The 24347-nt window shown below is 41.5% G+C and overlaps 1 protein-coding gene across 1 annotated transcript in view; it reads right to left on the reverse strand.

Moving 5' to 3' along the window:
• The window catches only part of GRK5 (G protein-coupled receptor kinase 5), a 196016-nt gene extending 172151 nt beyond the window's left edge, over positions 1–23865 (reverse strand). Inside the window, 1 exon segment of the mRNA XM_032225719.1 lies at positions 23531–23865. Within this exon segment, the coding sequence (XP_032081610.1) occupies positions 23531–23582 (52 nt within the window). The 5' untranslated portion in view covers positions 23583–23865.
• Between the last annotated feature and the right edge of the window lie 482 nt (positions 23866–24347).

Here is a 24347-nt window from a genome sequence, read left to right on the forward strand (position 1 = left end):
GAAGTAGGTTTACGTTGACTTGCCTATAATTTTTGTGAATTGACTGAAGAATCTCAATGAACTCCTATTGCTTGCTGATCCTGCTGGTAAGTGACTTGGGGGCAACTCACACGAGCCCCTTGGTAATTAGGGGGGAGGGTTAGAATTAGCATTGTTTGCTAATTAGTTCTTGTCATGCTTTCTCCTTTTTTTAACCTTCAAAATGATTGTAGTAAGTGCCGAGGTGGCGCAGTGGTTAAATGCAGCACTGCAGGCTACTTCAGCTGACTGCAGTTCTGCAGTTCGGCTGTTCAAATCTCACCGGCTCAGGGTTGACTCAGCCTTCCATCCTTCCGAGGTGGGTAAAATGAGGACCCGGATTGTTGGGGGCAATATGCTGACTCTGTAAACCGCTTAGAGAGGGCTGAAAGCCCTATGAAGCGGTATATAAGTCTAACTGCTATTGCTATTGCTATATGATCTCGTTTTCATATATGCAACTGATTGGCCTCATTGTTTGGATTCTGCAGGAACCAGGGTGGTCCAATCACAGCAACAATAGGACTTTAATCTATGGACCAAAACATGCTTTCAGTGCTACAGCTGCACTTACTACAAGGATAATCTGCGGCTGCTCTTCTGCACTTCAATGCCATGTTGGGTGCTGTTGTGGCCCCGCAGGAGCCGTTGAAGCTGCCACCAGACTCTGACAGCGAGGGGCCCTACGAGTCGGCTTTGGAGGATGTGGAGGACCCTGGACAGGATTCCGACTCTGAGCAGGGCGCAGAGAGGCTGGTTGGCCACCAGGAGGCACCCGAGCCTTGGACCAGTGGGGAGGAGACAAGGGAGAGTGAGCCAGACGCCAGTAGTGAGTTGTTCCTGGATACATGGCATCGAAGAGCTACTAGGCGTCAGGAACAGTTACGCAGTTACAGGAGGTAATTGCACTCAGCTGGTGGTCATTAGGCTCCTCTCCAGACTATAAAAAGACTACTTGTGCACACGCCCCTCTTGGCAGAAGTCAACACAGGATCAAATGTCGGAGAACATTGTTAGAAGCTTGGCAGGCTGAATTGCTGCCAAGCCTTATCTGTGTTTATTGCTGCCCAAGCTTGTCTGTGCCGGTTTGCTGCCAAGGACCTGTCTGTCTGTTAATTAAATGCCATAACTTATCTTTGACTCGGAGTGTGCTTTGGTGTGGAACGAGGGGGGTCAGAACAGGTGCCTTCCATGATGGTCACTTGTGCCACAGCCTGCTCCTCCCAAAGTAGCAATAGCAATAGCATTTAGACTTATATACCACTTCACAGTGCTTTACACCCCCTCTAAGCTATTTACAGAGTGAGCATATTGCCCCCAACAATCTGAGTTCTCATTTTACCGACCTCGGAAGGATGAGTCAACCTTGAGCCTAATGAGATTCAAACAGCAAAATAGCAATAGCAATAGCAATAGCAGTTAGACTTATTTACCGCTTCATAGGGCTTTCAGCCCTCTCTAAGCGGTTTACAGAGTCAGCATATTGCCCCCAACAACAATCCGGGTCCTCATTTTACCCACCTCGGAAGGATGGAAGGCTGAGTCAACCCTGAGCTGGTGAGATTTGAACCACTGAACTGCTGAACTAGCAGTCAGCTGAAGTGGCCTGCAGTACTGCACTCTACCCACTGCGCCATCTCGGCTGACTGCCAGTCAGCTGGCAGTCAGCAGAAGTAGTCTGCACCACTGTGGCACAGTTTAATGTGAGTAAACTGGCCTCTTTCAACCATGCCAGTTAGTCTAGGCAGCCACATCACTTCCACATCACGCACCTCATTACTAATCTGTGTTAATAATCATACATTTTTCTAATCAGTGGTCTCAGCTCCCAGAATGGTCTGCTGGTTGAAGAATTTCTGAAGCTGAAGTTCACATAACTGGAGAATGTTCATATTGTGGATAGCAATAGCAATAGCAGTTAGACTTATATACCGCTTCATAGGGCTTTCAGCCCTCTCTAAGCGGTTTACAGAGTCAGCATATTGCCCCCAACAACAATCCGGGTCCTCATTTTACCCACCTCGGAAGGATGGAAGGCTGAGTCAACCCTGAGCCGGTGAGATTTGAACAGCCGAACTGCAGAACTGCAGTCAGCTGAAGTAGCCTACAGTGCTGCATTTAACCACTGCGCCACCTTGGCTAGCTGAACAATCAGAACAAACAAGCAAGACAAAGATGGTTGGGAAGAACAGCTGACAAGCACATCTTCTGCTTATTGGTGTTTGTGGCTAATGGGAAACAATAGGATTAACTGTGCTGGTGACATTTTGCCCTTCAAAATCCTAGGTGTCAACTTCAATCAACATTAGCCAATATGTTCAATGGCAATATATAATGTAACTTGTTGTTTAATAATCAAGACAGCATTATCATGTCGAATTTGGTACCTTCCAAGTACCAATTCAAATTTCTTCCTGCTCCCCCCACCTCAAGTTATACTGGAAATATGGGGGGAGGGGACTAGCAGTATTGTTGTTTATTATTAGTTTTGTATGCCGCCCACTCCCGAAGGACTCCGGGCGGCTCACAATAAACAGGGAAAGGGAAATAAATAAGACAATACAAAGAATTTAAAAATGCACAACATTCACAATTGAGGCGGGGCTGGATATTTCAACAGCCCCCAGCCTGTCGGAACAGCCAGGACTTGGTAGCTTTACGGAAGGCCGGGAGGGTAGTAAGGGTCTGGATCTCCACCGGGAGCTCATTCCAGAGGGCCGGCGCAGCAACAGAGAAGGCTCTCCCCTGGGGGGTCGCCAGCCGGCATTGGCTGGCAGATGGAACCCGGAGAAGGCCAAGCCTGTGCGATCGAATCGGTCTTTGGGAGGTAATTGGCAGGAGGCGGTCTCTCAGGTACCCAGGTCCGATGCCATGCAGGCCTTTATAAGTAACGACTAGCATCTTGAGTAACGACTAGCACCCTAAGAGGTTGCTAGAGACAAAGTGCCAGTTACAACAGTTTTTCCCCAAAAAAACTATTTAGTCTGTGTGGATGCTTCAAATGAGGAGGCAGTAAAAACAGTAAACCTGGCTTGAGGAAGTCCAGGTTGGGAGCAATTTCTTCTCTTAGACTTTTTTTTTTTTAATAAACTGAATGAAAATATAGCAGGTAGATATATTTCCTATGGTTCTTCCTACAGTTCATATCTGCTCCTGTTACACAGAGGAGACCTCGCATGCTGGAATAATCAAGGCTGGCTGGTAAGACCCATTAATTCCTCAGTGAACATGCCCCATAGCTTGGGACATGATTGTGTGGTGTTTTTCTGAAAGGTCTTTGGTTCTTCATGAGTCACGTTTAGTGAAAATCTAATATGTTCCAGATGAAAATCAATGCTCTTAACAAAACCAATAATTTTTTTAAAAAGATTCTGGTCCATTTCTGTTTCGGTAACAAATCTATACTCTGTCTATTTTATTAGGAGATTGCCCTGGATGTAGTGAAGATTGCCCTGGATGTAGAGAAAATTATAACCCAACTGTAGTATGGAAGCCACCTGTGCAGCTTGGTCTTCAGAGTAATCAGCAATGATTTCAGGAATCATACTTCAGGAATCATAGTTCTTTACTAACTAGTTATAATGTTTGAGATAGGGATACTTAGGGAAGGTTCTATATATTTGTGTGGGGGGGGGGCAGGGGTGGGTTTCTCGCCCCGTTCCAACCGGTTCGGTTGGAACGGGGCCGGCGGCGTCCTCGTGCACGTGCGTGGTGCACGCATGCGTACTAGCGTCTGCACGACGCTCCAGCTGCTCCTGGAGGATCGCGCAAGCGCTGCATGCATCCTGCGCATGCGTGGAAGCACAAAAATAGTCAAAACCGGGTAAGGACCGCGGGCGGGCGGGCGGGCCCTTCGCCGTTCCCGGAAGTTACTTACTTCCGGGTTCGCCGACCAACTGGTTCGCAGGGACCGCCGCGAACTGGTTGAAACCCACCCCTGGTGTGTGGTGATCGAGTGGAGGTCTTTGGCAAGATCTGTGAATTGCTCTATGCAACTCAGAGGTATTAGCTGTTCATTTAGTTGCTGAATTCATTTGTAGAATCACTTGGAGTGGATTAGTGTCTACAGTCACAGTTACGAGACTTTGTATAATGTCTGAAAGGTACCAAATGAGCTTCTAGTCCATAGGTGACATTATCTTAAAGGAAATCAACTTCAGCCATGCTCCTTGGAAAGAAGCTCCTAATCTGATTTTCTGGAGCTCTTAAATTCCACAATCTGTTCTGCACCCTTAAGAACTGTGGCATGACAGGAGGCTTCTTGCAAAGGCACAAGGCACCCATTCCCTTCCTTGAAACTCCTGAATTCCCCTCGCATTCCTAGGGCCACCCACTTCAAATAAGGCTCTCAATACGTTGCTCAAATACCCCACGTAACCAAATGGAAAGTGCACATTCCTAACAGGAGTAACTTATTATCTGAAGACTTGAATTTAATATTTCCGTGGGATTTCTATAGAGCCCAAACATAGAAGGATTCTGAAAGATATTGCTGCCACCTAATTCATCCTCTAAGTGTATCCCTAATTTACATTAGATTATACCTGCTTATCTTTGTAGGTTTCATGAGACTTATTGGTTTTGCTTGCTAGTTGTCTGGATATTTTCTCTGAGCATATGTGATTGTCTTTTTATGGATTAAAAACCTTCCTTGTACTAAACTGCTTCAATGATTAGACAATGGCATTTATTTCTGAAGTCTTATTCATCTTCCTCCACTATAGGTGGGGGCTTCAAGGTGCTGGTTATCACCTTTAAAGCCCTACATGGCTTAGGACCTGGATATCTTCGGGACCGTCTTCTGCCACATACCTCCCAGCGTCCGATAAGATCTCACAGGATGGGCCTTCTCCGGGTGCCGTCAACTAAACAATGTCGTTTGGCGGCTCCTCGGGGGAGGGCCTTCTCTGTAGCTGCTCCGGCCCTATGGAACGAGATCCGGACCCTCCCCACTCTCGCGGCTTTCCGAAAGTCTATTAAGACTTGGCTTTTCCGGCAGGCCTGGGGCTGTTGACCTCTTGAATGAGGTCCAGCCCCACTAAGGTTGAATGCATGTTGTCTTTTTAACTTGCCTTGTTTTCTACTTTTTAAACTTTTTAGTATTCTTTTAAATTGTTTTTTATGTAAGCCGCCCAGAGTCCTTAGGGATTGGGCGGCATATAAATTTATTAAACATTAACATTTATTAAACAAACATAGTGATCAAAGTGGTAGCAGTGATAAAATAGCTAAGAGGTAACACAGTGGTTCTCAACTTTTTCTTCACCACGGACTCCTTTTAAATACCTTCTGTGACCACAGACCATAGCTACCGACCACCAAGGCTTAACTCAAGGTTTAAATGATAACATTTCTTTAAGCATTCGTGGACCCATGTGACAACAGTGCAGCCTCCTGGGGTCTGCAGACCACAGGTTGAGAACAACTGAGGTAACATGCTTAAAGCATAATCACTGAAATATCCCCACTGCTTCTACTGTGCACAGTATTATACCACTCTTGCATTATATACCACATTGTGCCAAGGTGTATCCTGAAACCCTATCCCTTAAACAAAGATGCATGAATTGGTAATAAAAAGACATTTTACACATGTCCAAAAGCATTCTGTTTCTGGGACAGACTCTTCGCCCTCAAAGTAAAAAGAGCCGAGGTGGCGCAGTGGTTAGGGTGCAGTACTGCAGGCCACTTCAGCTGACTGTTATCTGCAGTTCAGCGGTTCTAATCTCACCGGCTCAAGGTTGACTCAGCCTTCCATCCTTCCGAGGTGGGTGAAATGAGGACCCAGACTGTGGGGGCGATATGCTGACTCTGTAAACTGCTTAGAGAGGGCTGAAAGCCCTATGAAGCAGTATATAAGTTATTGCTATTGCTAAGTATTATTTAACCTTGGATCCAATTAAACTATGTTTGGGCACCACCAAAGGAAAGTAGCCAAGTAGAAGAACAGGTTGCATTTTAAACAAACTACTTAAGACATTCTGCTGAAGTAAATATCTACAGTTGGTGTTGGGATTTTAGTTAAATAGAGCTGAAATGATCTGCCAAGCCTGTCACTTTACTGCACAATGATGTGGGTTTTCAGAAATTTTTGAAGTGGAAAATTCTCCGGAGAAAAATTTTTATTCAAGAGAAAAGAAAAAAAAAACCACCCTACATAGGCTAATTACACGGGATAATTTTTAAATTTACATCAGAACATTTTCCAGTGCAAATCACCCTTTACAAGTTAGCCTTAGAGGAGTGGTCAGTAACCTGAAATAAAAACACTTTCCAAAAGTTCATTTTGGAAATTTTCTATAGTACTGCGTAACACCAAGTATGTGAGGCTGGAACAGCACTATTGTTGTTTGTTTTATTTGGTCTCTGATGAATTTTGGCCTATAAAGCAGCTTTTTTCAATATATCAGACAATGTCCAACACATTTGGATAGGAGGGAAAAAAGGCTGCCCTCAGCGAGTCCCTTATCTCAGACCTTCACTGTAATTTCTTTTTGGTGAAAGTCATCATGAACAGGCTTTCTCCAGCAAGGACACCTTCTCCATAATACTTCCTCCAAAGCCTTGAGGGTTACAAATGGAAGACATTTTTGCCAAGCCAACATTCAAAGTACATCAGATAGGAGAAATGCTGAAGGCTCCACAGATTTGCCCTCTTCACTAAATGAGACATAACACTGGCAAGGCATATTTTCTTGTTTAAGAGACTGGCATTGCCTGTATCCTTCCGAACACCAACTGTGAAATACACCATTTGTTGTTTTTCTTTAATTTAGATAGTTGCTCTGTTCAACGCCTCATAAAAGCTATAAATAGAATACATGAAAATCACAATAGACAGATCAAAAAACACCTCTGAATTATATAATAAGCAGGTTTCAAAACAAACAAAAGGTGAGGTGAGATTAGCTTCAGTGATCACAGGATAGAGTATTGTACCTTTGGGGGTGAGAGGCTTGGATAACAATAATAAATCATTGTTATATTCTGAGTTAATATTGTGTCAGTCTTACAAGCAGTATTTTCATATGGAAGGTATATCAAGCTCTTATAGACATCCCTTAAGACAGTTAATGCTACCTGGAGACTGAATTATGAGACTGATGAAGAACCAGAGCAAAAACATTCTGGCTATGATTTTTGTTTTCAAAAACAAAGAGCCAGATAAAGGACCAAGAAATATGTTGAGTTCATATATTAATTATAATGGGGCTTGTTGCTATTGAGGTGGGAACTCAGTCCTTCTAGTCTATAAACCATAATTTATGGATTAGAGTGATGAGAAAACTCTATTATAGTTTATTTAACAACCTTGCCTCAACAATTGTGGTTATAGCAATGTGTGATCCCAACTCCTTTCTTTCCAGTTGATTTTTTATCCCCAGTACACTTTGAAGAACAAGCAGCCCTTGAAGCTCAATAACAGAATTTTTAATTCAAAAAGGTGCCAACATCAAAGTCAGTCAATCAGAACAGAACCGGAAGGGACCTTGGAGGTCTTCTAGTCCAACCCCCTGCTCATGCAGGAGAACATTTCAGACAAGTGGCTGTTCTGTCTCTTCTTAAAAACCTACAGTGATGAAGCACCCAGAACTTCTGAAGGCAAGCTGTTCCACTGGTTAATTGTTCTCACTTGTTAGGAAGTTAATTCCAAGTTGCTTTCCTCCTTGATTAGTTCCCATCCCTTGTTTCTTGTCTTACCTTCTCTGGTGCTTTGGAAAATAAGTTGATCCCCTCTTCTTTGTGGCAGCCCCTCAAATACTTCAACATTGCTACAGGTCACCCCTAGTTCTTCTTTTCTCAAGTCATACTCAATTCCTGCAGTCATTCTTCATATGTTTTTGTCTCCAGGCCCTTAATCATCTTAGTTGCTCTTCTCTGTACTTTTTCCAAAGTCTTACTTTCCAAAGTAAGTGAGATCATGTATCTTCTCCTTAATTTCCTTGAACTACAAAATCCTGCTGCTAAATTAAGAGGTACAATTCTAAAAATACTGGCTTGGAAAATAGTATTTTTCACAATACTGTGAATACTATATACGGCAAATAGCAAGGTTGGAGCAGCCAGAATTTTGCTACATACATTAAATATAAATGTCCTGAAACTGAAATGAAAGGATAGCTTCTTCTAAATGATTTGGATCACGTCATCCCTATTCTATATTGCAAAAGTTTTCATTATTTATGACATACAATCAATCAATCAATTAATCAATCAATCACTACATTGATCCATCGATCCACACAAAAGTGATGGATATTATACCATAACAAATTCAGAAGCACAACATTGGAGGGAGGGATAATACTTTTATCCAGCTGAAAATTTCTTCCAGAATGGATAAGCATTTTAAAAATTATTTCTCAGCTCCAAATCGCAGGAAACAAAAACTTAAGTCTTTGGCTGAAGGAGGTAACACAAAAGGGAGTTAAGTAAATATCTTGGATCCACCAGTTTCCATATATAGAGCAGTGCATCTGGATCAAAAATAAGGTCATTTATTTCTATATAATATGATTCTTCATGTTAAAGACCAAACCTTGGTATTAACACAGAACACTTAGGGAGTCTACCCCAATAGATGCTAGACAGGACTGGAATTCAACACCGGTGACCTATAAAAACTACCATGGTCTCAATACAAGTCATATTTTATCACAGAACTATCTAACATAACCTTTCCCCATCATTTAAAAAGTATGTTTAGAAGTGAGATTCTGTGAGATTATGAAGAAGCCCCCATTGTATATGAAGAAGCTCTTAAGTGTAACCACTACCTAATGCCCCACATACTATACTTAGGGAGAAAATCATGCAACTTTCTTCAGAGAGCTCCTGCTAATCAGAGAGAAACATTTATTTTGGGCTACTAGATAAATAGTCTGAGGCAGTTTCCAGTGTTCCCAGCCAGACTCTGGAAGATTGCCAGTTGCATAGCAAGAATCAACTGTCCTGTAAAGCCAGGACATGAGCAGATATTATTTGCCTTCTAAAAAAGAGGAAGCAGGCCAAAGGTTGCAAATCTGGTTTGACACCTGAATAACCCCTGCAGCAAGCAGTGGTGATGCCAGCTCTGAGTAATCACACCACGCTGCTTTTGATCAAAAAGCTGTAATGCTTTCCTTTACACTTCTGAAAAAGCTAGAGCAGTGAATCGTAGAGATATAGCCTCATAAGTCATGCATGCACAGGAAAAAAAGATTCTTCTGTCTATTTCGGAAAAAAACAAACTCTAGAAATTCCACGAGACTTAAAAATATTTGTTGGTTCGAGCAGTTGTCATTTTTACCACATTCTTTAGATCACTCTGTAATGAAAAGAATGACTTTAATTAGTTCCAGTTGTTCATGCATCAGTAGACTTTTCCACATGGACAGAGGGTGTTTTGCAGCTGCAAAGCTTGTTGGCTAATTGCTCGTGTTCTGTTTGTGTGCAAAACAGATAAAACCAAATCTAGAAAGAGTTGCCACCACATCAGATAAGAACAGACATATTTTCAATCAGCTGCTGTTCCTGCTCAGCCTTTTCGAAATGAAGTGGTAAAGCCACAGAATTCATGGATTGTACAAGGGTTACATGACAAGTAACATCTCCACCCCCATAATTTAGGTTACACAGGGATATTTTAATTAATGAAACACACATACACACACACAAAAAAGCTTTGCAATGAGTTTTGTTAACTGTATTTATTTTTTCACATAATCACCACCACTAGCTACACTTCTGCCAACAATGAACTAGCTTCTTCAAGCCATCACAAACTCACTCCACATTTTGTCTCTTCGACCAGGTCCTGAAAAGCCTTTCAGTCAAGCAGATGTTCATGAAGGTATTTCTCCAATTTTAGGAAAAGCTGGAACTCACGTGGCACCAAAAACTTTATGCAGCTGAAATAAAATGTTTTGGTCTCACTTCGCAATTGCCTCTTGGGTGGCTCAGGAAGTCCAAGGTTTAGTGTTGTCATGCTGAAGCACACTCTCCTCGTGTTTCCAAATATTGTTTAATCAAAGTTTTTAATGATACAGTGTAGTGCTCTGCGTCGATAGTGGAGCCAAGTTCAAGCAAATTTATATGAATAACAACATTTGAATTTTATTTTATTTTTAAACCCCATAATTCCTGCTACAAAAAATCTATGGAACATCTTTTTTTCCCCTTGCAGGTAAAGCTTTGTAATGACATTCCATGCACTGGTGGTTTGTTTCTGGATTAAAATCATGAATCCCTGTTTCATCAGCTGTCACAATGGCAAGCTGTCACACAATGGTAGTGTGAAGAAATTACCGTATCTTTAATCTCATAGCAGGACAACAACTGCTGGCAATTTTCAATTCTTGAAGTTTTCATTCCTGCCATTGGCACGTGACAACTTCTTGTACAGACTTTCCAATATTGAAGAACACCATTAAAGTGACATGCATATTTTATTTATTTGCTTCCTACCTTTTAAGTTTTATAAATAGCTCAGGATGGTGAGCATAGCTAATACTCCTTCCTCCTCCTATTTAACAAAAGAGCTGTGACGTGGGTTGAGCTCAAAGACACTGACTGGCAAAGCAAGGATTTTGCTGCACATTAAATATAAATGTATTGGAACTGAAATTAAAGTATAGCATCTTCTAAATCAGTGGTTCCCAAACTTTTTCAGTCCACTGCCCCCCCCTTGGTGCTACAAACTGATCCTCAGTGCCCCCCACCCAGTGGTGGAATTCAATTTTTTTTACTACTGGTTCTGTGGGCGTGGCATGGTGGGCATGGCTGGGGGGGGTGTCATGTGACTGGTCAATTTGCACGACGGAAGAAAGATAGTAACAGTAAAATTCAAAACTGTAATAATTAATTGCACATTTATTCAAAATCTAATTTAAAAACCTTTTTAGTTAATGTTAATTCAATAAAATTGTTGGATCCAGTGATACCAGGTTTTCAAAGTCTGATAGTCATTTACCAAGAACCTTAGTAACTAGTAACTTAGTAAACTCAGTAAAATTTAGTAACTACTTCACTGTTCTTAGTAGATGATAATTCCTGTGTAGATATTGAAAGAAGTAATCTCAGTAAGGTATTATCACAAAGCACAAAACTGCAACAGATATCATTAAGATATCACAAACTTACACAAAAATATCTTCTTGTAAGAAACCCAATGGATAATAAACACTTTTGTCTTTTATCTAAAGTTTTTCATCTTTAGATCAATGACCTTAATTATTTTTCCTTTCCCTCACAAACATACACATATACCAGTGGTGGGTTTCAAAATTTTTTAGAACCTATTCTGTACGTGTGGCCTATTTTGTGGGCATGGCTTGGCAGTCATGTGACTGGGTGGGGGTGGCCAACTTGTAAAATTTGGTGAAACTCATTTAACAATGCTCTTGCTCAGCAACCAAAATTTTGGGCCCAATTGTGATCATACGTTCTCTTTCTTTTTCTTTCTTCCTTCCTTCCTTCTTTCTTTCTTATATCTCTCTTTCCGTCTTTCTTTCCTTTCTTCTTCTTCCTTCTGTCCATTCTTTCTTTCTTGTGTGTGTGTCTCTCTCTTTTTTTCTTCCTTTCTCTTCCTTCCTTCGTTCCTTTCTTTCTTGTCTGTCTTCCCCACTTACTTTCTCTTTCCTTCTTTCTTTTTTCTTTCTTTCTCTCTCTTTCTTGTCTCTGTCTCTCTTTTTTCTCTCTCTCCCTCTTCCTTGCTTTTATTCTCTCTTACTCTTTCTTTTTTTCTCTCTTTCTCTCTCTCTCTCTCACACCCACTCTCTCTCACACACACAGATACCTTCCAGTTGGCGGAAATTTCTGTTTTGCCAGCTGGGAAGCTGGCAAAGAAGCCTCGTTTTCCCTGCCACCTGCAGCTCTTGGAGGAAGGAGGAAGGGAAGCAAGCCCTAGGCCTCATCTCTGCCTCCTTCCTCGAGAGCTGGCTTCAGGCACGGCCAGCCTCTCCGTCACTGCACCCTTCACTCCCCTTTCACCCAGAGGATCTCCCAGTGGGGTGCCTGTCATTTCATCTCCCAAAAGAAGCTTGGGAGGGACAGGCAAATGGCCGCAACTCGAGGCTCCTGAGGAAGATGCTGGACACCAGGGGTGGCAGTGATGCCCGCTGCTGCTCTTCTGCTGCTCCCGGTAATGAAGGCTTCTTGGAGAGCATTAAGTTGCTGGTGCACCAATTCCAGCAGCTACGTTTTCCCTTGAAATTTGCTGTCTCAGCAACCCGAAGGGGACAATCTCTTGGCACCTCCCGACTCCCCTCAGATCATTGAGGGGGCCTCACGCGCCTGCTCGCTTACATGGCCTGCGTGCTTCCAGGAGAAATGGGAAGCGCAGGGATCTTAATGTAGTAGGGCAGGGGAGGCTGGAGCAGGAGGTTAAATAAACAAATTTGGCTTTGCTTCCTTGCGCGTGGCAAGAGAGAAAGGTGCCTGAGATGCTCCTGGGAGAATGTCCCTTTCGGGTTGCTGGAACAGCAAGTTTCAAGGCAAAACCCAGCTTCCTTGGCAGCAAGAGAGAAAGTTGCCGAAGACGCTGCTGGGAGAATGTGCCCTTCAGGTTGTCTCCTTACCGCCACCCCCCTTGCCTCTTAGCACCCCCCTGCCACCCTCCTTGCCCCTTAGCGCCCCCCTAAATCATGCCACCACCCCTCCAGGGGGCGGTACTGCCCACTTTGGGAACCACTGTTCTAAACGGTTTCAATCACTTAATCCCCATTATATATTGCAAAATGGTGAGTATTATATCATAACAAATTGAGAAGCACATTGGGGAAAATAGAGTATTTCATGCAGCTGATTTTTTTCCCCCCAGAATGGATAAGCATTTAAAAAAATTATTCCTCAGCTCCAAATGGCAGGAACCCAAATTTAGTGTTTGGCTAAAGGAGCACAAAAGGCAATCAGGTAAATTTCTTGGATCCACCAGTTTCCATATATATATAGAGAGCAGTGTATCTGGACCAAGAATAAGTTTATCTGTTTCTATATAATATGATTCTTTATGTTAAAAACCAAGCCTTGCTATTAACACAGAGCACTCAGGAAGTCTGCCCAAATAGATGCTAGACAGGACTGGAATCAACACAGATGATCTATAAAGGCTACCATGTCGGGATGTGGTAGTCTCAAGGTTTTCATGGGATTTTACTTGCTTTATAACCTCTTCAAGCCCAAGAATGCAGCTCTACAGAGATATATAAGGTTGAAATGGAGTATTTCAAATTCTGCTTTCCTGCGTAGGTCTGGCTTCTCCCTTTTAGCCACACAAAGTCTTGCAGAACCACCGTCCAATGTATACACAGCTTGGGAGGCTGAAGCTCTTCTATTTAAATCTTGTAAAAAACACGCTAAAGCAGTGTTTCTCAACCTTGGCAACTTGCAGATGTCCGGACTTCAACTCCCAGAATTCCCCAGCCAGCATTCGCTGGCTGGGTAATTCTGGGAGTTGAAGTCCAGACATCTTCAAGTTGCTAAGGTTGAGAAACACTGCGCTAAAGGCACTGACTTAAAAAAAAAAGATTGCAGAAATTCTGCATCCTGCTGTGATGTAATATCTTGGCCAGGAAGGAGTGATGAAACCTTCCTTCAGAAAACAGAAGCAGTAGATCGCAAATGTTTTTTTTCCCCTTCTAGCTTAGGACCACAGGCAAGGAAAATTGCAGATAAAGCCCAGACAAGAACTAAATGCATTTCAATTCTATTTAATTATAATAAACCCTACTATGGTTATTCTTTCATCATGTATTCTATTATTTTCTCTTCAGCTACATCAAATATTTTGTTAAAAGTTCTTGGCTGGAAAGGTGAGGAATCCATATCCATGGTTGGTTGGTTGGTTGGTTGGTTTATTCGACTTGTATGCCGCCCTATTCCTGGAGGGACTCCGGGCGGCTGACAAACCAGAAGGGAAGGGTCACAATACAAAAAAGTAAAAAGACAAAAACAAACAACAATACAAAACAATTTAAAAAGTCACAACACACACAACAATTCGAGTAGGGATGGAACTCAGGAGCCCCAGGCCTGCTGGAACATCCAGGTCTTAACGGTGTTTCGGAAAGCCTGAAGGGTGGTGAGGGTCCAAATCTCCACGGGGAGATCGTTCCAGAGGGCCGGAGCAGCCACAGAGAAGGCTCTCCTCCGGGTGGTCGACAACCGGCATTGGCCTGCAGATGGAACTCGGAGGAGGCCTAATCTGTGGGATCTGATGGGTCTATGGGAGGTAATTGGCAGAAGGCGGTCTCTCAAGTACCCAGGTCCAATACCATGTAGGGCTTTATAAGTGACGACTAGCACCTTGAAGCGTATCCAGAGACCAATAGGCAGCCAGTGCAGCTCACGGAGGATAGATGTACGTGGGTGTACCGAGGCGCACCCACAATCGCTCGCGCGGCTGCATTCTGGACAACCTGAAGTCTCCGAACACTCTTCAAGGGCTGCCCCATGTAGTTGCAGTAGTCCAGTCTTGATGGATTTTGGTGTTAAGTGGCTCTATGGCTACAAGCCTTGTGCCACATGATAAACATTATACCCAACACTCTAATTCATTTTCACTTCTTTTGGAGAAGTATAGATAAATAAAGACAGTTGATAGCCTCTGATGATTAAGTACAGCATATGCTTCCAGGACTTACAGTCCTCTTCTTCAGATGATAGCAAAAGACTTGTGAGGTTATCCTTCTGAAAACTATAGTCAAAATACAAAGTTTTAAAAATATTTTACCAGAAAAGTTTATTATAAACAAGCTTGCCGAGTCTGTGTCAAATCATTCATACCATTATTTTATTTTTATTCCTTATGTTATTGACTCTACATCAATATTTCCTTGGGATTTTGGATCCAGTTATTGGGAAATTAGCAGTTGGATAGTTGCATAGACGTGAATACATTACATGCATTTCACCCCTTAAATTACATCATGGATAGGATATGTGTACATACTGTACAATCACTTGATATTTGAGCTAATAGAACTTAACATGTGAACAGATATCAGCTTTTGACAAATAAAGGCAAATAAACTTGACAGTTTAAGTACAAGTATATGATCTCATATATTTCCCATTAGATGAAGTTTAAAACCATTCTGCTAAAGCTGTATTCAGTTTCAAAAGCTGTAATGGAAACTGCTTTCAGTTTCTTCAGTTATTGAGAGTAAACACTGCCAATAATGACTACTCACAGCTTACATTCCAGAAAACACTTGTAAAGTTTATTGTTAAACGTAATGACCAGGCTTTACAAATTGCATTGGGTCATGTTTTTATTTAATTATGGCTTGAGAAGAAAGCATAAGGATTAGAAATTCATATGCATCAAACCATAAACTCTGGCGGAAAAATCACAATGGCCGAATTCATAGGTCATGCTAAGCTAAAATTTACATTTTGGTTGAGCAAGGGGCAGGGGTGAGTTTCAACCGGTTTGCGGCGGTCCCCGCGAACCGGTTGGTCGGCAAACCCGGAAGTAAGTAACTTCCGGGAACGGCGAAGGGCCCACCCGCCCGCCTGCGCTCCTTACCCAGTTTTGACGAGTTATGCGCTTCCACGCATGCGCAGGACGCATACAGCACCTGCGCGATCCTCCAGGAGCAGCTGGAGCATCGCACAGACGCTAGTACGCATGCGTGCACTGCGCGCGTGCACGAGGACGCCGCCGGCCCTGTTCCAACCGAACCGGTTGGAACGGGGCGAGAAACCCACCCCTGGCAAGGGGGTAGGCAACACTTTTCAACCTGCAGACCATATTTTTGTTTCTTGTGTCTTCCTGCTTCTGAAAAATAAGGGGTGTGGGCGATGGTATGTCACTGAAATAGGCACAATATGATCAAAATGCCTCAATTTTGTCCCATAATTCATCCAAAACGACAACTCCAAAAAGATGACCCTCATCTATTATGAGATGTCTTGGGATCTACCAGTGGCATGCAAATAGGTCTTCTGCAGTTCATGGATTGCCTGTCCAACCTAAAACTGAGAACAGTTATAGAAGGATGTCCAAAATAAAGTTTGGACAGTAGGACATTGCTATTTCTTTACTGTAACTGTGTTTGAACAATATTTTATAAACTATGCATTTTCTGATAGTTCAATAAAGATTAGTTATATAAAACATCTTGTTCACAATGGGATTAAGTTAAATGGGTTTATTTATTTCAAGTTTATGAACTATTTGTATCCAATTATTTAGCGCTGTATTTAAGCTACTCTACTCTGTATTAAGCTACTGAATTTAAGCTGGAAAGCAGAAGCAATAATTGAAAAGATGAATCTTTCCCTCTATTACATTAATCTTCTAATCTATTTCTCAGAAATAGTCTAAAAGCTGTGTCAGCACTACAGCACTCATTTTTCAAATCCAATGGCCTCGAAACAAGCAGTTATCTTGAGTATCTTACACAAGTGCATTTTCGAACACCGGGACTTCTAAAATCTTTTTACATAACTTGGTTTATTCTTAACACCTACAACTGAACTTTTATATGTGCATGCAGTACATTGTTTTATAGATATGTTGAGTGATCCCCCCCCCCCAATTATGAGTTAGTTTTGAATCTTAGAGACCGCACAGGTAGAAGTCCATGGAGATTTTCCGCTATTCAGGTATGGTTGAAAGAAAGAATGTTTGGGACACCCAGTAGATTCTTTCCAGGATGATTTGGCCCTTTACGTCCTTCAATAGTGCCCCACTCACTAATGCAATCAAGTGGATCCATCTTGCCCCTAGCTGTCTTCTTCACCTCTTTTTCCCCACCTTTTCCAGCATTATAGACTTTTCTTGACTGTGAGTTATTGATATAATGTCTTTACAATAATTTGAGCCTGGGAACATATTCCTCAAATTATAATTCTGAATTGACTTCTCCTATCAATTATTTTTTTTCTTTGATATCCCAAATACTGAATAGCTTTTCTTAAAGCTAATCTTCATAGAATTAGGCAGTTCCTAATTGCCCTGCAAAAACCCAGACAACCACTAGATGGGAGCAAAAAGTTAAGTTTCTTCTGCGTCTCTTTGCTGATTTTCAGTGATGATCCAGATTTTTGATGGCTAGGTATGATATGGCTACATAGCAATTCAGATAATATTTAGCTGCAAATGCTGGAGCTTGTTATAAAAGCATTTTGCTTTAAATTCTGATAGATGAGACCAAGTTGCTGAAAAATAAGACTATTAAAGACAGGAGGCAAACTTTGTCTTTATAGTAGTGTTTGTAATGCAGTTTGGAGTTAAAAGTGTATTTGAAAAATTAGTTTGCTTACTCATGCATGTTTTTCAAAAGTTAACAATAGAAACATGGGCAGCAGATTTGTCCATGTAATTAGTTGATGTTGCTATTATCTACACTGACCAGCAGCCAATCTCAAAAATGTCAGGCAAGAATGTGTCACAGCTCTCCTTAGAAGCATCACAAAGTGAATCTAGGGCTTTCTACACACAATAGATATGCTTATACATATATATAAAACATGCTATTATATCTATTTGGATGTGTAATGTACCAACTAAACAATGGCTGAAATATATATCTATTTATATATATCTATGTAGCAGGGAAAGGAACAAGTTACATATTTTACAAGGTGTAAAAGAAAGAGGATTGAATTTGCTTGATTTGAAACTATACTTTGGAGTCTGTGGTTTAGTTTGGATGGAAGAATAGATACTGATGAGAAATAGGAAGCTTCTGGAGTTAGAACAACTTGACTTAAGGGTGACGTAGATATTTATGTTATGAAAAACTAGGGTTAATGTAACTTTAAAAATAGCATTTAGCATTTGGACTTACGTATCACTTCACTTTACAGCCCTCTCTATGAGTCAGCTTATTGCCCCCAACATTCTGGGTCCTCATTTTATTGACCTTGGAAGGATGGACGACTGAGTCAAACTTCAGCCTGGTGAGATTCGAATTGCAATACTGCAATCTAATCACTGCACCACCATGGATCTTGAGTTAGAGTGCCATATTGACAATATGGAATAGATAAAAGTCTAGGTTGTGCCCAAAAACACCTTTGTGGCTCACAGCATAAGAACCATTTTATAGAAGACAAATGATAAATAAACATAAATGATTAACTAACTCTCATATACCAGAATATTGCCAGAAGAATGTAAAATAAAATCAAGAGAAGAGTTGGTACAGAAGGAGACACATGTCAATGGTTTTCTTATGTATTGTTATTAGACGTTTGAAGTAGGTAAAATAATTGTTGATATTGAACTATATGAAATTGAATTTGAAACAGAATTGTGTATAGATGATGAAATGTGTTGATAAAATGTATCAATTTTTATTGAAATTTGAAACAGAAGAACAAGTATGAAAATGGGCTAATATTTTTCTCAGAATGTACAAATGTAATAGTGGGAAAATATGTGGTTAAAAGAACTGAAATATATACATGGTTATATTTTTTAAAGATAATTTTTATAAAATGATGTATTGCTGGGTATATATCACTGAAAAAATTGTGTGGAATATATAAGGCACAAATTTATGCTGGAAATGTAATCAACGAGAGGGTACATTTTTATTATGGAGTCTGGAGGCACAAAAAAGATAAAATATAGATGATTTTAAAGACTAATAAACATTATTCCAATAATTTTTGGAATAAAATCATGGAATTTTCTTTTTATGTGTGATAACTGCAATGAGATTATTATATGCACAAAGGTGGAACTATTTAATTTTAGATACAATATAGGAATGGATTATGAAGATAGCCAAATTGACAGCTTTGTTAAAGAAAATATATTGCCTAAGCTTAAAACTGAGTTTAAACCTTATTGATTTTTTACATGAAACAGGGGGGGGAAAAGTATGATATATTGTTCTGATGACTAAAAGAAATAAATATAGAAAAATGTAAGTAATGTTATAACCATAGGGCAAATGATTAATTTACATCTGTACTTATAACTGTTGTAAAAGAAAATTGGAAATAACTTATTTAGATTTCCTTTCTCTTTTTTCTGCATTTTTGGCTTCGCCTTTTTCTTCTTTTTTTTGTTCCCTTCTCTTTATGTTTGTTCTTGTTACAGTAATTTTAGTTTTTGTCTTACTTTTTTATACTGTGTGTGTGTATGTATACACAAATGTACATACATACATGCAAAAAATAAACACATATAAATGCTATTGTTATATTTTCCTGTCCTATATATATATAATTATATATATAAATGTATATAAATAATTATGAAATAATTACTTTCAAATTATAGCTAAAATTCAACAATATAGTATGATTAAAACAGCTGAAAATGGAAATGCTGTTCTTGTGTCCATAAAAATCTGCATAAGAATGCAGTTCGTTCTGCATGGTACCATTCCATTAACTGGTTTTTTTTAAAGTGCTAACTAAAATGCACTTCCCTATATTTCCTTTCTGAATCTGTTGCTCTCCAAATATATTGTGACTGTCAACTGAGAGACATCTGGAGATCCACAGGTTGTGTTATTATTTTATTATTAGATCCAGTGGTTATTTTATTATATTTAGATACCGTCATACTAAAAGAAATACATTCCCAGTAGTTTATATCCAAAAAAAAAAAACCCCTCTAAAAACAGAACCAAAGTACTAAACTACCATTGCACAATAAGTGCTAGGATGACTGATTTATTTCCTAAACACCCTTTGAAAAGTTTGGACATTTTAGAAAATATCCAAGGAAGATCTACATTAAACAAACATTTTAAAACTCCACCAACAAATTTTGACATATAATCTAACATGATGGCAAAGATGTGTGTATAATGTGTGTGTGTGTATATATATATATATGTATGTATGTATGTATGTACGTACGTACATACATACACACACATATATATATTCGTAGAGTTTCACGGGTGTAGGTATGCTGGTCTTGTTGTATTCGGGGTCTTTTCCTGTGTAAGATTGAGATTGTCTTGGCAACGTTTCAGCGAGGTCTCACTCGCCATCTTCAACTTCAAACCCAGCCTGAAGATGGCGAGTGAGACATACACACACACACACACACACACACACACACGTATCTCCTATGTCTTGAATTGATATGAAATTCATTGGGAAATCAGCTATAAAATGAAAGATCTATCCTTTAAAATAGAAGTGTACTGCAACCATTGAATCCAGCGTTCTTCTCGTTACCTTTCAGATATATTAAATTATAATCCACTACAATGTTCTAATCCCGTAAGACTTAAGAGAGTCTCTGTCAGTGAAGCTCATCTCAGATTGAATTTCCAATTATCTTCAACTATTCCTTATGGAATGAAAAGTTTATTTATATGTTTCCATCCTACATTTCTATACATAGGGCTCTTGGAACAACTACCAATCAAACCAAAACAAAAAAAAATGAAATTAAATATGGTTAAAAAAAATAGATAATTCAGATTTTAAAAGATCAAGCGAGGAGTAAATCATGACTCCTTTCCTGAAAGTGGAAAAATGGCTGTTCATTACGGTATATTCTAGACAGCTTGGCAAAGAAACCCTATGAACATTTGTCATAGGTATAGTTTTGTATAAATGAAATAATAGAACAAGATAAAGTGTACCCACTCATCACTACATATATCAAGTTCTGTTCCACGCACTCATGGCAATCTTCCTTTGCAATGAATGCACTAATACTTATATCCATAAAAAGGTAATATCCAAGATTGCATCCGCAGAGCCCAGAAACCTTGTGTAAATGAAGTAATATAAAAGAGAATCAAAGAAATGTGTAATCTCTGAAGACGGTTTGACAAGTCATGAGACAGTCAAAATACACCATCAGTACAGACAACAAGAGCCAATTCATACATTGCTTTTTCACTACACAGCCCCATAGAAGAAAAGCATGACAGAACGCGTGAATAATGTCTCAAGCATAAGGTTTGTCCAAACAGCATGTTTTAAGAAACCATAATATACTGGGTGAATCATTCTTGAAGTTCTATTAGAACAGATAACCTAACAACCCATAGTTTGTAAGCTTCATTCACACATTGTCTAGCACAGGTTTTTCGAACTGTGTTCTAGGGAATCCTAGACTAAGGGATGGACGGAAGGAAGGAAGGAAGGAAGGAAGAAGGAAGGAAGAAGGAAGGAAATGACTTGAATGGACCAATTTCATTAAAACACTGCTATCTGATCTGCAGAGGTGGATCTGGGATTTTTTTTTTAAATAGCAGATTTTGCAATCTGAAAAAAAAATGAAAAATCTTGATCTAGTACTCAGCAAATGAAGAAACAGATAAAAAGTCTGTATGAGTTACTTAAAGCACAAATTAAAGGCATTCATTGATTTCTTTATATTCCTTTATATGAATGTAAAGAAAGAAATATTTATATCCTCAACCATTTAATAGGCATATATTTATTCCACAGAGAAACACATCTTACATACTGGTAATAAGGTTTGGAAGTTTTTGTCAAGCCATAAAATGCCTAATTTATCTCCCGCCACAAGGTGGCTCCTCACAGATGTTCCCCGATCACTTTTTCTCTCTTAGCATTCAGTCAGCAACTAGATTTCCTTCCTCGCTTAGAAATACTATGGCCTGATTCTAGCGATCCACTGGGGCTGAGATGAGACCGCTTTATTTTTAATCCACAATTCAAGTATATAGAAACATTGGACCGAAAGCTTTAATCAACATGCATAAGAGGTGAAGATCTTGTAGGAAACAGTTATCAGATTCTCTTCTCAAGTAAAGCAAATTATTCTCCTACCATTCTCCCTTGGCATATGACCTAACCTTTTCTTGTTTTTATACCCAATAATTAATTCCATAGGTATCTTCTGGGTATACACAAGGACTACGTCCACTGGTTGATCAATTATTTTTTGATTATTAGATAGGGTCTCTAGGAGACACAGCCGCATAAATACCAAAAGAGGTTTTCTCGAATGTATATAAGTTGTATTAATTCTACTACTACTTCAGTAACTCTTAAAAGGCTCCCTGAGGCAGCCATCCATTCAATCTTTCCTATTCACCTTGCACAATTTAGACCAGAATCTTCAATCATTAGTGACCATCACCTGTATTTTTAAACAGGTAGGTTGGTGTGTTGTTTTTCTTAAACACTTTGCTAAGGAAAGGTAAAAAGAGAGAGATGCTGACTTTAAGTACCCCACCCACCCCTTGATTAAAAGACACCATGTGGATATGGCACAAGGGAGAAACAAATGCCTCAAAAGGATGGCTTTTGCTCACCCCAGCCCCCCCCTCCATTTCCCAGATAAGAAACCCTCCCTTAGCATTTGCTAAATCCAAGACATCCAAGCAGAGCTACAAGAGATTATAGGAACCTCTGCGAGGCCAGCTAGGAGATTGTTCTTTTTCATTCATCAAATGCGGTGAATGAAACCTCCCCTCCAAAGACTGCAAGCTGCGCGCTCAAGAGCGAAGAGCTTGATCACCTTTCTGAAAAAGCCCCCCCGTTCTCCTCGGAGAGGGTTCAGGATAGAGGCAGGAAGGAAGGAAAGGAAGAATGGAAATGCGGAAGGCATTCAAGTCACCGAAGCAGAGACACCCTTGTTCCTCACCCAGGCGACCAAGTGTTGTAAAAACGGATTCCGGATCGCTCGTTAACACGGATGAAGTTCGGAATGGCCGTAATTCTGCTAATAGCTCAGGGCTGGCAGCCAGATCGTGGCTCCCTCTTACCCCCCACCCCACCCCTCCAAATATCTTCTATTTTGCAAATGCGCGTACACAGCACCAAACTCCAGGATCTGATGCAAAAAAAAAAATAAATCATAATATTTCCCCCATTTTTTAACCGGTGCTTCATCGTGCAGCTGCGGGGACGGAGAGCGCGGGGACGGGGGGGGGGGGGGGGCGAGGCGGTTAGGTTTTTTCATGTGCCGTTTGCAAGGTCCAGTAATTGCCTTCCGCCCTCGCTACGTTTGAACCGCTCTCGCCCCCTTTCTCCTCCGCCGGTTTCAGTGACGTGTTTAATGACATTGGTTTAAAATACGAGAAGACCCCTCCGAGTTCCTGAGAGCTCGTGGTGCCCCCCCCCTCTTTTTTGGCCACACACACACACACACACACACACGCCCCTCGTGCCAATTGAGCCGACCCCGAGCGAGCTTCCGAACTATTCGGATTGCCAGAACGTGCTTCCCACCCGTGGAAAGCGAGCCGCCAAACACAATGAATCCAGGGCGCAAAACGTTTGCGGGGCGAGAGTGAAAGAGATGGGGAGTTGGGCTGGGGAGGGGGGGGGCAAGAAGGGAACCGTTTCTCCCCAACCCGGCTTATGCAGAACGAGCAAGCAAAGAGCCCGGGCTGGAAGCACCGCGTTCACACACACACACACACACACGCGCACACACAAAAAGCTGGGCTCCAGAACGAAGGGATCAACCGCACACGCTGAAGCCCGGAGGATGCCGCCTTTGCTTCCCCATCCCCTTCCCGCCTCCGCCGCTTGGCATCGCTCCGCACAGGTCGAAATGCGACAGGGCAAAGGGAGGGGTGTGCAGGGAGAGAGAGAGATGCTTGGCGCCGCGCGAGCTTACCTTCTCTGGCTTTGAGCAAAACCGTGTTGGCCACTATATTCTCCAGCTCCATTGACAAGCTCGGTCGGGACGCGGGGCAGCGGGCGATGGGCAGCTTCCAGAGGCACTTGGCGCTTCGTCTTCACCGACGGCGGCGGCGGCAGCGCGGCACCAACCCCTCTGCCCTTAGGGCATTCTTGCGCCGCTTTCTCTGGCTTCCTCCGACGAGGTCCTGCCTTGAGAAAGAACCACCGCTTGCTCGGCTGCCTGGCTTGCCTGCCTGCTTCCCACCCTCTCCCTCCTCCTCCAGCCCGAAACTCTTTCTCCCCTTCGCTCCGCGGATCTCGCTTACTCCATTCTGGGCGCCTGCATGTAAAAGCAGAAAGGAGGAAAAAAAAGAAAGGAAAAGCCCACCCTCTCACCGCCCCCCTCCTCCTCCTCCTCCTCTGCTGGGGAGGTTTCAGATGGGCGGGCTTCTCTCCCTCCCTCCGCGGGGGTGTGGTACTACGAAGCGGGTTCCGCAGCATTGCGCAGGCGCCACCCTCAACAGCTGGCTCGTTCCTCTGAGCGTGTCGGGAGACGTAGTTTTTTTTTTTTTAAAGGGTGGGTGGGAGGCGGGTGGAGACGATGGAGTTTGCCGCCAGCATCCGTTCCTTGCATAGCACATGCAGGCAGTCCGGGGTGGTGGTGTGAGCCCTTGGATGCCCGATCAGGTTTTGCAGATGCTTTCCAGGATGATGGAGCAACTCCAGAGTATAAAGGGAAGCGGAAATAGTCTGGTTTTTTTTTTTTTTTAATTTATAATTCTCACGGTTGAACGGAGGAAAGACCATAATGA

Source organism: Thamnophis elegans, chromosome 10 (genome assembly GCF_009769535.1).
Source record: "Thamnophis elegans isolate rThaEle1 chromosome 10, rThaEle1.pri, whole genome shotgun sequence".
Taxonomy (NCBI): Eukaryota; Metazoa; Chordata; class Lepidosauria; order Squamata; family Colubridae; genus Thamnophis; species Thamnophis elegans.